This window comes from Adiantum capillus-veneris, chromosome 17 (genome assembly GCF_014529385.1).
Source record: "Adiantum capillus-veneris isolate H3 chromosome 17, ASM1452938v2, whole genome shotgun sequence".
NCBI lineage: Eukaryota > Viridiplantae > Streptophyta > Polypodiopsida > Polypodiales > Pteridaceae > Adiantum > Adiantum capillus-veneris.
The window spans coordinates 45,217,915-45,235,504 of NC_140947.1; the positions used below are offsets into that span (position 1 = coordinate 45,217,915).

The 17,590-nt window shown below is 48.4% G+C and overlaps 1 protein-coding gene across 10 annotated transcripts in view; it reads right to left on the bottom strand.

The window, feature by feature from the left end:
- LOC147437150 (uncharacterized) overlaps positions 1–17,590 on the bottom strand; it is a 137,036-nt gene that overhangs the window by 26,510 nt on the left and 92,936 nt on the right. For 9 of the 10 annotated variants that reach the window (XM_086486762.1, XM_086486765.1, XM_086486760.1 and 6 more), the window contains 3 exons: positions 17,205–17,284; positions 16,934–17,118; positions 16,777–16,851 (listed from right to left, as the gene is read on the bottom strand). In XM_086486762.1, the coding sequence (XP_086342888.1) occupies positions 16,777–16,851; positions 16,934–17,118; positions 17,205–17,284 (340 nt within the window). Of the gene's footprint in view, positions 1–16,776; positions 16,852–16,933; positions 17,119–17,204; positions 17,300–17,590 lie in introns of all 10 variants that reach the window. The other variant, XM_086486767.1, reaches the window with a different exon arrangement.

The window sequence follows — 17,590 nt, forward strand, 5'->3', positions numbered from 1 at the left end:
CCATCGGGACTGTCCTGGAGACACCTCGCACGGCGGCATCAGTAGCTGCCAAGGCAGCTGGCATTCCCTCAGTTCGAGTTTTGGTCAGAGATACCCACACGCTCCCGAAGGTCATCCTTTTGCCTCGGGTGAGTGGGGGTTGGTTCAAACAGAGTATGGAGTACTCAGGTCTCCCGAACCAGTGCTTCATTTGCAGACAGATGGGCCACTTAGCGAAGGCCTGTCCACGGAGGACGCCTTGACCTGCACCTCAGCCTCAGCCCCAGCCTGCCAAGGCTGGGCCGCAGTCTCAGCCAGTGGCACAGCGCACGGATTCAGAGCCACCCTCCGAGCCTGGGGCTCCATCGGAGGAGGGGTGGCAGCAGGCCCGTGGCCGTTGACGCCAGGGCCACAGCGGCAGCCTAGACCTCAGAGTGGCCCTCAGGTGCCTACTCAGCAGCAGTGGGTTCCCACGGGGAACCGCTTTGGCCCTCTCGAGAAGGAGGAGCCCCCTACGCCAGCCACCACCTCCGCTTCACCCTCGCCAGCCGCCCCCTCTTCAGAGTTTCCCCCCTCCTCTTCATCCTTCCCCCCGCCCTCTGCTCCCGTCCACTCCCCGCCTCGCCCCTCTACCTCTGCCGCCCCTCCCCGCTTCTCTTCTCCTCCGCCCCCCCCTGCTCCTTCTCCCCCCCCTCCTGCTCCTTTTCCTCAGTCGACTCGAGAGTCTGGTCCCTCACCGGCAGCTAGGAGATCTCTTGGCAGCGCCTTTGCCATGAGTCGCCTAGCGAGAGAGGGTCTGCCCTTCTTGCGACTCCCTTTGCAGATTCAGACTTCTCCCCTCTCAGCTATCCCCCGCGGTCTGACGAGCATTGACCTCCATCGCCGCTGGGATTTCTTCGACTACGGGTTCACTCGCTTTCTCGACGATTCTGCAGCAGACCACGAGGCAGCCTGCTTCAGGGTCCACGCTCTGTTCCTCGCCGCTAGGGGGACAGAGGCTTTGGACTCAGCAGTTGGTTTCTCCTTCCCCCTCTGTGGTAGGACCGAGACAGAGTGGTCCCTCGACTCAGTGGTGGGATGGTTGCATGCACAGGTTCTAGAGTTCTCTCACCACATGGGAGAACTTGGGAGTTACAGATTTGCTGCAGACTTTGTGGCCACTGGCCAAGTTTGCGGTGACGCACCCAGACTCAGTAGGATGTAGACACATTGTGGTGTACTTTTTTGTTGATATGCAGTGTTTGCCTCGCTATGTATACATTCCTGAGGACTCCTGGTCAAAGGAGGTTGCTTTACGCACAGCTCGCTCTGCTTGGGCTTAGGCTAGGCACTCACTGCAGTCACGCCTATCTAGAGGACGCTCGGATGCGGACTACTCCCCATCCAAGCCAGCCTCGAAGATATCCCGTCTTGCTGCTACGGCAGCATCTGTTCTCTCGCGCTCCCCATGAGGATCGTCTCGTGGAACGTAAAGGGACTAGGTGGGCCCCAGTTTCAGCGACAGAGGGGCCGCTTGCGTCAGGAGCTTCAGCGTTGCCTTCTGGGAGGAGAGATTGACCTCCTTATGCTTCAGGAGCACCATTTGTCATGTCACGAGGACGTGGCAATTGCTAACCTTAGTTGTTGGTTTCTTTCCAATGATTTTTGTTTTATTTTTGAGACCCTCTTTTTGAAGTTGCAAATGGTCGGACATTGTATGGCCAATGTGAACGGTAGTTTCACCCGCAGACGGGAAGTTGGTCGGCACTGGAATTCGTACAGTAAGAGGATGTCTAGGCTCAGAGCAAGATCATACAGGCCCCCCCCGTAGCACTTAGCAAGTTGGTGGATACTAGGAAGCGAACTCAATAAAGGCGTAAAGTCAAGGTGGGATCACCAACACAAAGTATCCGACAGTTGGGCCATATTGCACTTTTGGATGCGGTCCCAATGAGGATAGATGGTAAGAAGACCAACGAGAGCCCGACGGAAGCATCTCCTAAAAATTAGGGAACTGCTATTCTGGACCGTGAAATGTGTTCGTGTCATTCCCTTCGGTATGACCAAGGGAACATTTTATTACTTTGCTGCAAAGTCAACTGATGCACAAGTTGAGAGATTTTTAAGCAGGAAGCCCAATGCGGGGAAATTGCATGTATGAGTGCCAAGTGGCACTTTGTGGTCAATTTACCAAGTTTGGGAGAACAAAACCCGTAACTGACTTTTGAGAGCAGTTTTGGAGGCTGTTAACTTGGATTTTCAGCCATTTCTCTCCATTTTTGAGCTTCCCATGACTTTGCCTAGGTCCAAGGAGCTCATTTTCAGCATTGAAAGGCATCAGATGCGTGTTTACAGGGCTGTTTTGCTGCGTTTTCAGCGATACGCAGGTTTTGGCAGCCATGGAAATCTTCTCCTTTTTGCATCTATTTGTTCACAGATGCATTACAGGTCAAGGGCAGAAGAGAGGGCGCTCGATTTATGCTGGAGGGAAGCCTCATTTGCAACCTGTCACAGGTTAAGAGCTATGGAGTGCTTCCTTTCCCTCTCATGTACAGTGTGGTGCTAGGAGTGATGCCCTGCACACTACACACTGCTCTCTCTCTCCCCTACGTGCAGTTATGTGATGCCCCACAAGAGGGCTACTCATTTGACTGATGTACAGTTGTGTGGGTTCATGCTTTTGTGCTGAGGCAAGAGCCTCCTTGAGCAGGAACAGGGGTAGCTAACTGCTACTCCAAAGCAGGCACTGGTGAGGGTCATAACCTCACCGCACAGGTGCAAAATCAGCGCTGTGTATGCGCTGTAAATTCACTGTTTTTCAGCCGTACGGACGCCAGGATCATTGGGAATCGTGCCCCACTGGCAAAGGACAGTTAGGGGACTGTTTGGGGCTGAAAACAGGGCAAAAACCAGTAAATACAGCGTGCTGAATTTACTGTTTTTGGACAGGAATCAGAGGGTATACGACAGTGCAAGCGAGTTCCAGCAGGGGAATTGGTTTCGCGCAAGTTTTGGGGCTGTTATGCTGCCGAAATTTGGCCAAATCAAATGGTATCTAGGTGGATACACATGAAGGATTCCCAGGACCTTACCTTGTAATTTACCCTCCTATAAAGAATAAAGAAATACCGAAAGGGGCGCCAATTTTGGGGCCTACAGGTTGTCGGCGTCTGCTCGGAGCATTCTAGCTTCCGAGCCGTGTGTGTATTCAAGTGTTAACTCCCGTCGCAGGTTCTCTTTGCAAAGTGCTCTGTGTGTGTGTATAAAGTAAAGAATTTCGGGTGAAAGCCAACGCCTACCGCCCTACGGGTCGGTTTCATGGTTCCATCCCCGGGATATCAATCACTTTTTCCTCAAAGAGTTAGCCTGGATTGTTCAGGGTAAAGACACACAGTGCAAGAATACGGGATTACACTATGGCCGACAAAGCGAAGCGCAATATGGAAGAGGGTTCCTCTTTACAGGACAGACAAGAAATTCCGAATGTTCGCCCTGCCAAAGAGTGGTCAAATTAGGGCTGATTTTCTGCTGCGTTTTAGGGTTTGCAAGTATGAACCAAGATGAGATAGGGAGAGGTCTCACGGTGGTAGATTGGCCACTAGATCTCCTGCGGGAGTGATGTGGGTCTGCCAGGTGACACGCTGCTTGCCGATTCTCTGAGGCGATTGCTTGGATTCTATGACGCATTGGTAAATCATCTTGAAATTTGAGCTTGCTTGGTCGTGGGTAGTACACCACAGTGTTGGTGGAATTATGCTCGTTTGCAGAGGCAAGAGCCTTTTGCATACGTAAAAGTTAAGGGACAGGTTGCAAGATGCTATGGTGAAGTTCAAGAACTATCCACCTATGGATGCAAAGTGGATGGAAGAGCATGAACTGTCAGAGTCACCAAATGTATTGCAGCTTTACCTTGAGGCCTTTGGGTTACAGCCTACGTATGCCCCAACCCAATGTTTGCAAAGGAGGGGTAATGATAGAGCTAGCACATCAAATGTACTCATGGATTCAGTGCAACAGCAGTGTACAGTTTGACAAAAGTATGAAGGTCTCATTAAGTCATTTGTACATATGTTTTGACAGTCTTTCTTGCGGATACATGCGATGATAAAAGGGTGCTTACCACACAAGATCATCTATGGCATGTATTTATGGTATGCAATCGAGGACGTTTGCGATTTCAAGAGGGGGGTATGCCACGAGGACGTGGCAATTGCTAACCTTAGTTGTTGGTTTCTTTCCAATGATTTTTTTTATATTTTTGAGACCCTCTTTTTGAAGTTGCAAATGGTCGGACATTGTATGGCCAATGTGAACGGTAGTTTCACCCGCAGACGGGAAGTTGGTCGGCACTGGAATTCGTACAGTAAGAGGATGTCTAGGCTCAGAGCAAGATCATACAGGTCCCCCCCGTCGCACTTAGCAAGTTGGTGGATACTAGGAAGTGAACTCAATAAAGGCGTAAAGTCAAGGTGGGATCACCAACACAAAGTATCCGACAGTTGGGCCATATTGCACTGTTGGATGCGGTCCCAATGAGGATAGATGGTAAGAAGACCAGCGAGAGCCCGACGGAAGCATCTCCTAAAAATTAGGGAACTGCTATTCTGGGCCGTGAAATGTGTTCGTGTCATTACCTTCGGTATGACCAAGGGAACATTTTATTACTTTGCTGCAAAGTCAACTAATGCACAAGTTGAGAGATTTTTAAGCAGGAAGCCCAATGCGGGGAAATTGCATGTATGAGTGCCAAGTGGCACTTTGTGGTCAATTTACCAAGTTTGGGAGAACAGAACCCGTAACTGACTTTTGAGAGCAGTTTTGGAGGCTGTTAACTTGGATTTTCAGCCATTTCTCTCCATTTTTGAGCTTCCCATGACTTTGCCTAGGTCCAAGGAGCTCATTTTCAGCATTGAAAGGCATCAGATGCGTGTTTACAGGGCTGTTTTGCTGCGTTTTCAGCGATACGCAGGTTTTGGCAGCCATGGAAATCTTCTCCTTTTTGCATCTATTTGTTCACAGATGCATTACAGGTCAAGGGCAGAAGAGAGGGCGCTCGATTTATGCTGGAGGGAAGCCTCATTTGCAACCTGTCACAGGTTAAGAGCTATGGAGTGCTTCCTTTCCCTCTCATGTACAGTGTGGTGCTAGGAGTGATGCCCTGCACACTACACACTGCTCTCTCTCTCCCCTACGTGCAGTTATGTGATGCCCCACAAGAGGGCTACTCATTTGACTGATGTACAGTTGTGTGGGTTCATGCTTTTGTGCTGAGGCAAGAGCCTCCTTGAGCAGGAACAGGGGTAGCTAACTGCTACTCCAAAGCAGGCACTGGTGAGGGTCATAACCTCACCGCACAGGTGCAAAATCAGCGCTGTGTATGCGCTGTAAATTCACTGTTTTTCAGCCGTACGGACGCCAGGATCATTGGGAATCGTTCCCCACTGGCAAAGGACAGTTAGGGGACTGTTTGGGGCTGAAAACAGGGCAAAGACCAGTAAATACAGCGTGCTGAATTTACTGTTTTTGGACAGGAATCAGAGGGTATACGACAGTGCAAGCGAGTTCCAGCAGGGGAATTGGTTTCGCGCAAGTTTTGGGGCTGTTATGCTGCCGAAATTTGGCCAAATCAAATGGTATCTAGGTGGATACACGTGAAGGATTCCCAGGACCTTACCTTGTAATTTACCCTCCTAAAGAATAAAGAAATACCGAAAGGGGCGCCAATTTTGGGGCCTACAGGTTGTCGGCGTCTGCTCGGAGCATTCTAGCTTCCGAGCCGTGTGTGTATTCAAGTGTTAACTCCCGTCGCAGGTTCTCTTTGCAAAGTGCTCTGTGTGTGTGTATAAAGTAAAGAATTTCGGGTGAAAGCCAACGCCTACCGCCCTACGGGTCGGTTTCATGGTTCCATCGCCGGGATATCAATAACTTTTTCCTCAAAGAGTGAGCCTGGATTGTTCAGGGTAAAGACACACAGTGCAAGAATACGGGATTACACTATGGCCGACAAAGGGAAGCGCAATATGGAAGAGGGTTCCTCTTTACAGGACAGACAAGAAATTCCGCATGTTCGCCCTGCCAAAGAGTGGTCAAATTAGGGCTGATTTTCTGCTGCGTTTTAGGGTTTGCAAGTATGAACCAAGATGAGATAGGGAGAGGTCTCACGGTGGTAGATTGGCCACTAGATCTCCTGCGGGAGTGATGTGGGTCTGCCAGGTGACACGCTGCTTGCCGATTCTCTGAGGCGATTGCTTGGATTCTATGACGCATTGGTAAATCATCTTGAAATTTGAGCTTGCTTGGTCGTGGGTAGTACACCACAGTGTTGGTGGAATTATGCTCGTTTGTAGAGGCAAGAGCCTTTTGCATACGTAAAAGTTAAGGGACAGGTTGCAAGATGCTATGGTGAAGTTCAAGAACTATCCACCTATGGATGCAAAGTGGATGGAAGAGCATGAACTGTTAGAGTCACCAAATGTATTGCAGCTTTACCTTGAGGCCTTTGGGTTACAGCCTACGTATGCCCCAACCCAATGTTTGCAAAGGAGGGGTAATGATAGAGCTAGAACATCAAATGTACTCATGGATTCAGTGCAACAGCAGTGTACAGTTTGACAAAAGTATGAAGGTCTCATTAAGTCATTTGTACATATGTTTTGACAGTCTTTCTTGCGGATACATGCGATGATAAAAGGGTGCTTACCACACAAGATCATCTATGGCATGTATTTATGGTATGCAATCGAGGACGTTTGCGATTTCAAGAGGGGGGTATGCCACGAGGACGTGGCAATTGCTAACCTTAGTTGTTGGTTTCTTTCCAATGATTTTTTTTATATTTTTGAGACCCTCTTTTTGAAGTTGCAAATGGTCGGACATTGTATGGCCAATGTGAACGGTAGTTTCATCCGCAGACGGGAAGTTGGTCGGCACTGGAATTCGTACAGTAAGAGGATGTCTAGGCTCAGAGCAAGATCATACAGGTCCCCCCCGTCGCACTTAGCAAGTCGGTGGATACTAGGAAGTGAACTCAATAAAGGCGTAAAGTCAAGGTGGGATCACCAACACAAAGTATCCGACAGTTGGGCCATATTGCACTGTTGGATGCGGTCCCAATGAGGATAGATGGTAAGAAGACCAGCGAGAGCCCGACGGAAGCATCTCCTAAAAATTAGGGAACTGCTATTCTGGGCCGTGAAATGTGTTCGTGTCATTACCTTCGGTATGACCAAGGGAACATTTTATTACTTTGCTGCAAAGTCAACTAATGCACAAGTTGAGAGATTTTTAAGCAGGAAGCCCAATGCAGGGAAATTGCATGTATGAGTGCCAAGAGGCACTTTGTGGTCAATTTACCAAGTTTGGGAGAGCAGAACCCGTAACTGACTTTTGAGAGCAGTTTTGGAGGCTGTTAACTTGGATTTTCAGCCATTTCTCTCCATTTTTGAGCTTCCCATGACTTTGCCTAGGTCCAAGGAGCTCATTTTCAGCATTGAAAGGCATCAGATGCGTGTTTACAGTGCTGTTTTGCTGCGTTTTCAGCGATACGCAAGTTTTGGCAGCCATGGAAATCTTCTCCTTTTTGCATCTATTTGTTCACAGATGCATTACAGGTCAAGGGCAGAAGAGAGGGCGCTCGATTTATGCTGGAGGGAAGCCTCATTTGCAACCTGTCACAGGTTAAGAGCTATGGAGTGCTTCCTTTCCCTCTCATGTACAGTGTGGTGCTAGGAGTGATGCCCTGCACACTACACACTGCTCTCTCTCTCCCCTACGTGCAGTTATGTGATGCCCCACAAGAGGGCTACTCATTTGACTGATGTACAGTTGTGTGGGTTCATGCTTTTGTGCTGAGGCAAGAGCCTCCTTGAGCAGGAACAGGGGTAGCTAACTGCTACTCCAAAGCAGGCACTGGTGAGGGTCATAACCTCACCGCACAGGTGCAAAATCAGCGCTGTGTATGCGCTGTAAATTCACTGTTTTTCAGCCGTACGGACGCCAGGATCATTGGGAATCGTGCCCCACTGGCAAAGGACAGTTAGGGGACTGTTTGGGGCTGAAAACAGGGCAAAAACCAGTAAATACAGCGTGCTGAATTTACTGTTTTTGGACAGGAATCAGAGGGTATACGACAGTGCAAGCGAGTTCCAGCAGGGGAATTGGTTTCGCGCAAGTTTTGGGGCTGTTATGCTGCCGAAATTTGGCCAAATCAAATGGTATCTAGGTGGATACACATGAAGGATTCCCAGGACCTTACCTTGTAATTTACCCTCCTATAAAGAATAAAGAAATACCGAAAGGGGCGCCAATTTTGGGGCCTACAGGTTGTCGGCGTCTGCTCGGAGCATTCTAGCTTCCGAGCCGTGTGTGTATTCAAGTGTTAACTCCCGTCGCAGGTTCTCTTTGCAAAGTGCTCTGTGTGTGTGTATAAAGTAAAGAATTTCGGGTGAAAGCCAACGCCTACCGCCCTACGGGTCGGTTTCATGGTTCCATCCCCGGGATATCAATCACTTTTTCCTCAAAGAGTGAGCCTGGATTGTTCAGGGTAAAGACACACAGTGCAAGAATACGGGATTACACTATGGCCGACAAAGCGAAGCGCAATATGGAAGAGGGTTCCTCTTTACAGGACAGACAAGAAATTCCGCATGTTCGCCCTGCCAAAGAGTGGTCAAATTAGGGCTGATTTTCTGCTGCGTTTTAGGGTTTGCAAGTATGAACCAAGATGAGATAGGGAGAGGTCTCACGGTGGTAGATTGGCCACTAGATCTCCTGCGGGAGTGATGTGGGTCTGCCAGGTGACACGCTGCTTGCCGATTCTCTGAGGCGATTGCTTGGATTCTATGACGCATTGGTAAATCATCTTGAAATTTGAGCTTGCTTGGTCGTGGGTAGTACACCACAGTGTTGGTGGAATTATGCTCGTTTGCAGAGGCAAGAGCCTTTTGCATACGTATAAGTTAAGGGACAGGTTGCAAGATGCTATGGTGAAGTTCAAGAACTATCCACCTATGGATGCAAAGTGGATGGAAGAGCATGAACTGTCAGAGTCACCAAATGTATTGCAGCTTTACCTTGAGGCCTTTGGGTTACAGCCTACGTATGCCCCAACCCAATGTTTGCAAAGGAGGGGTAATGATAGAGCTAGCACATCAAATGTACTCATGGATTCAGTGCAACAGCAGTGTACAGTTTGACAAAAGTATGAAGGTCTCATTAAGTCATTTGTACATATGTTTTGACAGTCTTTCTTGCGGATACATGCGATGATAAAAGGGTGCTTACCACACAAGATCATCTATGGCATGTATTTATGGTATGCAATCGAGGACGTTTGCGATTTCAAGAGGGGGGTATGCCACGAGGACGTGGCAATTGCTAACCTTAGTTGTTGGTTTCTTTCCAATGATTTTTTTTATATTTTTGAGACCCTCTTTTTGAAGTTGCAAATGGTCGGACATTGTATGGCCAATGTGAACGGTAGTTTCACCCGCAGACGGGAAGTTGGTCGGCACTGGAATTCGTACAGTAAGAGGATGTCTAGGCTCAGAGCAAGATCATACAGGTCCCCCCCGTCGCACTTAGCAAGTTGGTGGATACTAGGAAGTGAACTCAATAAAGGCGTAAAGTCAAGGTGGGATCACCAACACAAAGTATCCGACAGTTGGGCCATATTGCACTGTTGGATGCAGTCCCAATGAGGATAGATGGTAAGAAGACCAGCGAGAGCCCGACGGAAGCATCTCCTAAAAATTAGGGAACTGCTATTCTGGGCCGTGAAATGTGTTCGTGTCATTACCTTCGGTATGACCAAGGGAACATTTTATTACTTTGCTGCAAAGTCAACTAATGCACAAGTTGAGAGATTTTTAAGCAGGAAGCCCAATGCGGGGAAATTGCATGTATGAGTGCCAAGTGGCACTTTGTGGTCAATTTACCAAGTTTGGGAGAACAGAACCCGTAACTGACTTTTGAGAGCAGTTTTGGAGGCTGTTAACTTGGATTTTCAGCCATTTCTCTCCATTTTTGAGCTTCCCATGACTTTGCCTAGGTCCAAGGAGCTCATTTTCAGCATTGAAAGGCATCAGATGCGTGTTTACAGGGCTGTTTTGCTGCGTTTTCAGCGATACGCAGGTTTTGGCAGCCATGGAAATCTTCTCCTTTTTGCATCTATTTGTTCACAGATGCATTACAGGTCAAGGGCAGAAGAGAGGGCGCTCGATTTATGCTGGAGGGAAGCCTCATTTGCAACCTGTCACAGGTTAAGAGCTATGGAGTGCTTCCTTTCCCTCTCATGTACAGTGTGGTGCTAGGAGTGATGCCCTGCACACTACACACTGCTCTCTCTCTCCCCTACGTGCAGTTATGTGATGCCCCACAAGAGGGCTACTCATTTGACTGATGTACAGTTGTGTGGGTTCATGCTTTTGTGCTGAGGCAAGAGCCTCCTTGAGCAGGAACAGGGGTAGCTAACTGCTACTCCAAAGCAGGCACTGGTGAGGGTCATAACCTCACCGCACAGGTGCAAAATCAGCGCTGTGTATGCGCTGTAAATTCACTGTTTTTCAGCCGTACGGACGCCAGGATCATTGGGAATCGTTCCCCACTGGCAAAGGACAGTTAGGGGACTGTTTGGGGCTGAAAACAGGGCAAAGACCAGTAAATACAGCGTGCTGAATTTACTGTTTTTGGACAGGAATCAGAGGGTATACGACAGTGCAAGCGAGTTCCAGCAAGGGAATTGGTTTCGCGCAAGTTTTGGGACTGTTATGCTGCCGAAATTTGGCCAAATCAAATGGTATCTAGGTGGATACACGTGAAGGATTCCCAGGACCTTACCTTGTAATTTACCCTCCTAAAGAATAAAGAAATACCGAAAGGGGCGCCAATTTTGGGGCCTACAGGTTGTCGGCGTCTGCTCGGAGCATTCTAGCTTCCGAGCCGTGTGTGTATTCAAGTGTTAACTCCCGTCGCAGGTTCTCTTTGCAAAGTGCTCTGTGTGTGTGTATAAAGTAAAGAATTTCGGGTGAAAGCCAACGCCTACCGCCCTACGGGTCGGTTTCAGTCTGAGAGCCGCATTCGGCGTTGAGGTCAGATTTTGCGTGGACGATATGACACCTTTTGGTCAGCTGCTTTTGGACCTGGAGGCATCCAGGGTGGGGTATGTATGACTATTGCGGACTCATTGCAGCAGACCATTGTGGGCAGAGGGATTATTGTGCCAGGCAGGGCTCTGTGGATCACTATGCAGGTTCAGGGAGGCCTTGTGGGCTTCCTGAACATCTATGCGCCCAATGTGGCCAGTGCTCGTGTAGAGTTTTGGTCACTGATCGTTGAGTCTTTGCCACAGGCTGACCATTGGTGTGTAGGAGGGGACTTCAACATGTTGGAGGACCCTTCTGACAGGATTGGCGGCAGCCATGCTACTGTGCATGGAGTCGAGTTAGCAGCGTGGGAGAGGTTGTGCTTGACCTTGAGGGTCTCGGATACATGGCAGCACTCTGGTTTTGTGAGGCCTCCGGAGAGTCTTGCCTTCTCTAGATCGGACCGCAGAGTGGGAGGAGTGAATCTATCGCGGATAGATCCCTTCTACACTAGTGACCATTTGAGTGACTTGGGGGGATCGGTGGGCATCCTGGCAGGGACATCCTTCTCGGACCATGCACCAGTGATCCTTACAGTGGCAGACAGACAGAGGATCGGGAGCACGATGCTTCGCATCCCAGAGCGGGTCTTGCTGGACTCAGCACTCAGAGAGAGGGTAGAGGCTCTTTGGACAGAGGGCATGGACAGCCAGGCTCTTCCTGCTGACAGAGTGGCCCCAGGCCTAGCCCAGCTTAGCCACTTTTTTCTCCAGGAGTCTCTGGCTCGTCGGGCTGCAGCGAGAGAGGAGGAGCAACGTCTCAGACGAGGCATTGCTTCACTACAGAGGATGCAGGAGCAGCATCCAGACAGTCCATGGTTGGAGGAGCAGTTACAGTAGGCTCGACAGGAGCTTGCTTGCACAGAGGAGAGGCGCCATGAGTTTGCCTTTCACCGACAGGCATCTCAGTGGACTCAGGAGGGTGACAGAGTGACAGGTGCTTTTTTCGAGACAGTGGGACCTCGGCACTCGCATGCCAAGGTCAGTCAGTTGAGGAGACCCGGTGGGTCAGTCGTTTGTGAGCCCGAGGATATGCGTGCAGTTGCTACTGACTTTTACCGTGAGTTACTGTCGGCTGAGCCCCAGTCAGAGCGGTAGGATGCATGCAGGGAGCAGGTTTGGGCACAGACGCCTTGTCTTGTGACTGAGGAGATGCGCCAGAGGCTTGAGATGCCACTTCAGCTCGAGGAGCTGCACACGGCTCTCAGGGCGCTTCCTCGTGGTAGCTGTCCAGGTGAGGATGGGCTGACTCCCAGCTTTTTCTTGCAGTACTGGGACCTGCTTGGCCCTGATCTTTGTAGTGCCTTTCAGTACATTTTACACACAGGAGTGATGCCTGATAGCATGAGTGAGGGCCTGATCTACCTCATTCCAAAGGAGGGTGGCTCCTTGGATGAGATTCGACAGTAGTGCCCCATCACCATCCTCAACTCAGCCTACAAAATTCTTGCCAAGGCTCTGAGTTTGAGGATTCAGCCACTTTTGGAGAGCCTTATACATGGGACTCAGACAGGTTTTGTCAAGGAACGCAATATCCTTGACAACATCTTCACTTTCTGGGAGGCTTATGCCCTGGCACGGCTCCGTGGGGAGGACCTTGTGATTCTTCTTCTCGATTTTGAGAAGGCCTACGACAGAGTTGACTGGGACTTTCTAGAGGGCACTCTACGCAGGATGGGCTTCTCAGATGCTTGGATCAAAGGGGTGTCGGCTTTGTACAGACAGGCTCACAGCCAGGTGCTCTTGGCAGGAGGTAGAGGTGAGCGATTCATGCTCACACGTTTGGTCAGACAGGGTTGTCCTCTTGCCCCCTTCCTCTTTCTGTTCTATGCAGAGGCGATGAGCAGATTTTTGGTGTCACAGCAGCTTGGTCTGAGGGGCTTAGCACTCCCTGTACGGGGAGGTGAGCTTTTGGACGCTGAGTTTGCCGACGACTCAGCCTTGTACTTAGAGGGCCAGGAGGCCAATCTACACAAATGTGAGAGAGAGGAGTGTTGGGGACTGTCCCGCGGCCCAGCAGGTGTGGCTACGAGTTCTTCGGCTGATGCCAGCCCTCTCCACGGCTCGACAGTACACTTGGGGGGCAGCGGCTTGGTCCACCCTCACGGGCCCGGCACTTTAGTTTGAGCTATCTTCCACCAGCAGGTTGATAGTGATGCAGGGGGGGCGACGAGTGAGAGAGAGGAGTGTTGGGAGCTCATCAGCGGCCTAGCGCTCTGGTTCATCTGGCGGGCCCGTTGTTTCCACATCTTTGAGGCTTGCCCTGTGCCACCAGCAGAGACTGTTCGTGACGTTTGGCTTGAGCTGATCCATACTCTCAGAGGACAGCTTGAGGGACTATAGGGCAGCTCCGACCGCATGCGGGAGCGCCGCGAGGATTTCCTTCGACTCTGGCGCCCTGGGCCTTTCTACACCATTGTCCAGGGGGTGCTCAGATGGCACTACTGTCCACCTGTGTGGCTCTTCCCTCCTCCCATCTCTTGATTTAGCCTCATTGTATATATGCTGTTTTTTCATTGGGAGAGTCTCCCCATCATGCTTGTTGTAGCCCTCTCCTGCAGAGGTGGATGTAGCCCTATGGGCAGTTTTCATTAACTAATAGAAGGATCTTTTTCTATATAAAAAAAAGTCTTGAATCTCAAATGCAAAGAAATTGGGGCATGATCAAAGAGCACTGTAGCAAGCCAAATTGTGATTGTCCCACCATGAGGAGCTACCTAGACGCCTATGTAAAATCTATCTAGGTACTCTAGCAAACGACCTGACTGTCTCCCTCTCCCCACGAACCTTGCACCAAGCTATGGCTTTTGATACTCTGGTTGCCTAAGCTATGCTAAATGGAGTGCAAATATTCGTCATGATTGTCAACATGGATGGACACATGGGTCGCGAGACATGGAGAGGCCACTTATCTTCACGATCTCCAAGATGATCAAGGGTAAGGTGTCGGTTCCTCATGCCATCATCTGAGCAGAGCTAGATGCCCCTCTTTTGGTGGTGGAGGCTCTCTTGAGATCAATGGCATTCATATACAGCTCATGGAAGCTCCCATGAGATCGTTATGCTCGGCTGAGTCCTCACCGCAATTGACAACACACAGAGATACATCATGTTGGTATGCACAAACGGCATCATAGTTTGAGCTACATGGTTTCTCTATGGACAGGTTCCCCCTCTTTCAATATTCTCTAGATGCACCTTATCTCTCTGTGACATGGAGGGAGATCACTAGACTTATACGACAGCAGTTGAATACCTAGAGGACATGGACACAACCTACACAGAAGTTGAGCATGACGATGACTGCATACAGAGAGCATTTTCTCCAGCTCACAAAAGGATGGTTATTATCTAGGTCTGCCTACATAGACACTCACTTGTGCTATTGGACAGATTCAGACATCATCATTGATCACACCAGTTGGAGATTGAGACTCGCCGATTTTGAGGCATCTCAACTGAGGCCAAGTTGTGCCAGTTATGTAAGAAAGAACCAGAGATAGAGCTCCACTATATATGCCACTGTACAACATACCATGAGATACATGGCCACTCTCACTAATCTTTATAGAGGGTGTCGGGCCTCTATCTAGATTAGTTGGATACCCAGAGGACATGGACACAACCTACATAGAAGTTGAGCATGACGATGACTGCATACAGAGAGCATTTTCTCCAGCTCACAAAGGATATTATCTAGGTCTGCCTACATGGACACTCACTTGTCCCATAGCTTATGATGTGCTATTGCACAGATTCGGACATCATCACCGATCACACCCGTTGGAGATTGAGACTTGCCGATTTTGAGGCATCTCAACTGAGGCCAAGTTGTGCCACTTATGTAAGAAAGAACCAGAGATAGAGCTCCACTATATATGCCACTGTACAACATACCATGAGATACATGGCCACTCTCACTAATCTTTATAGAGGGTGTTGGGCCTCTATCTAGGGTTAAGAGATACAAGGATCAGAGATGTCATGGACTCTATCTAATGGAGTTCAGTGACATTGAGTAGGGTTACTGAAAAAGAGAGGCTCACAGACTAGGAGACACACCTAAAGACAAATCGCAATGTTCTTCCATCCAAAGATTGAGCACAGACGAGAGCAGCCAAAGAGGAGGGATATAGGGCATATCACTAGAAGAGGCATACTGAGTGATCGAGTAGCAAAGCTGGGAGTTCCAAGAGGTCGAGGATGAGGGGATGCCCCCATTGTCGGAGGTGGTTGCAACATAGGATGCTGGGCCTCTATCTAGAGTTAAGAGATACAAGGATCAGAGATATCTTGGACTCTATCTAATGGAGTTCGGGGACATTGAGTAGGGTTACTAAAAGAGAGAGGCTCACACACTAGGGGAGACACCCAAAGACAAAATCACAATGTTCTTCCATCCAAAGATTGAGCGTAGACGAGAGCAGCCAGAGAGGAGGGATATAGGGCATATCACTAGCAGAGGTATACTGAGTGATCGAGCAGCAAAGCTGGGAGTTCCAAGAGGTCCGGGATGAGGGGATGCTCCCATCGTCGGAGGAGGCTGCAACATAGGATCATATCTATATTCGCGAGACATGGGAGACACCCTGTGCAGACTCTCACCATGGAGGACATTGATACAATCATGCATCGACCGATTCAAGCCATCTCCGGATTCTGATACACACATATCCACCGTTTTCTATCTCTTCTTTGAGATACACACTCACCATTTATATATGTACCCCTCAAGCTCTTGATACCCATCTTTTACAGCTCTAGTAGTGTTTTTGTTTAGTTAGTTTCTTTCTTTTTATCTAGACCTTGTATCCGATTCACCATGATGTACCTCTTTTGTCTCATAGGTCACTTTGGCCTTTGGAAGACGTTAATATAACATTTCATTTCATTTCTCTCTCCCACACACACACATAGAAATGAAATGAAATGTTATATTAACATCTTCAAAAGGCCAAAATGACTTAAGGTCACATCCAGTGTGGCACAACTTGGGAACATAAAAATAAAAATAAATGAGGGTACCTAAAGTGAGTAGGTATGTAACCCTACCCTGCATCCTCATGATCATCATCATTAACATCACATAATACATCATCCCAAAACATATGGGGAAGGATACAATCACATGAGGGCTAATGAGGTGTACAATGGAGAAAGTATAGAATGGTGATCATCCCATGAACTCTCTCATGGGTCACTACAGTATGGCATCAATGTCCTCCATAGTCAAAGAGCGACTCTATTAACGTCTCAGAGGCCAATGTGGCATATGAGACCAAAACATTACATACAATAAAGGTTCTCTCTCATCTTAGGTGAATACCAAAAAAAAGCCTAGGCCTAAAAGGATAATATTTGTCCATCAAGCAGTACATTCAAACTCAAAAATGTCTACGATATCACTGAAAACCTCTCTTAGTGTAGTTCTCTCATGAGAAGATAAATCTCTGAAGGATTGAGGTGTCTTGGCATCTTCCTCTTGTGCCGCGATAATAGCTCCTCTGAGAGAGGATTTCTTGGCAAAGGAGCTATGCATGCCAAAATTACATTACAAAAAAGAACCTCTGAGGCGACTTTTGTTACAGATATGCCCAAAGAACAAAATTTCTGAAGCAGCACTGTTTATTACATACAAATTATAGCAGATACTACTAGAAGTGCAAGGGCCAGCTTACCTGATGCACAAGATTTTCAAATTCCCCTTGAATTCGCCAGTCAGGTGCTGTGCCCAGTAGAATGAATTGCCCGCCCTGTTTTTGGATCATTGACAAAGACAATCAACACACACAATCCTAGTTTGATGGATAAACGCACTTTGAGACTAAAGCATACCAGTTGGTTTAATCTGTCAATTGCAAATCGGATGAGGTGAATGCCCTTTTGAGCAACTAATCGTGTAATACAGACAACAATAGGTTTTGAGTGGCTGTTTAGTCCTAATTGTGGATCTGAAACCTCCATACCAAGCCCTCTTTGTACATACTGCTTACATATCTGTTTTCCTTCAACCTGCAGTGCTAGATAGAGAAATGTGCACGTGTCATTGGCCTACCTGAAAAAGAAAATTAACTCATGGCCTGTTAGGTGGTCAACAAGTGGTTACCATCATATCTAGCAGGCAAATAAGGGTCCCTTGAAGGATCCCACAATATTGTGTCTATACCATTCAGTATGCCAGAAAACCTGCAGAGACCAGTACTGCAAGTCAAGAGATCAAAGTTTGAGAAAGAAAGTTGCTTTGCTCACTTCTCTCTGTGTGTTAGCAAAGTGTTTGCCAGCCAGCCCGAGCATAGGGTCTCATTTGCATAGGTGGGTGAAACTGTCCTAAATGTAAAGGAACAAGGGGTCCGGTTATAGTACATTTAATCTCAAAATTGCTTTATTATTAATCAAAGCTATGATTTTAGAAAAACGCTCAGGAATGCAGCACTCCTCGAAACTCCAAATGATAGCTACTCCTCGCAATCCAGAGTAGATATATAGAAAAAT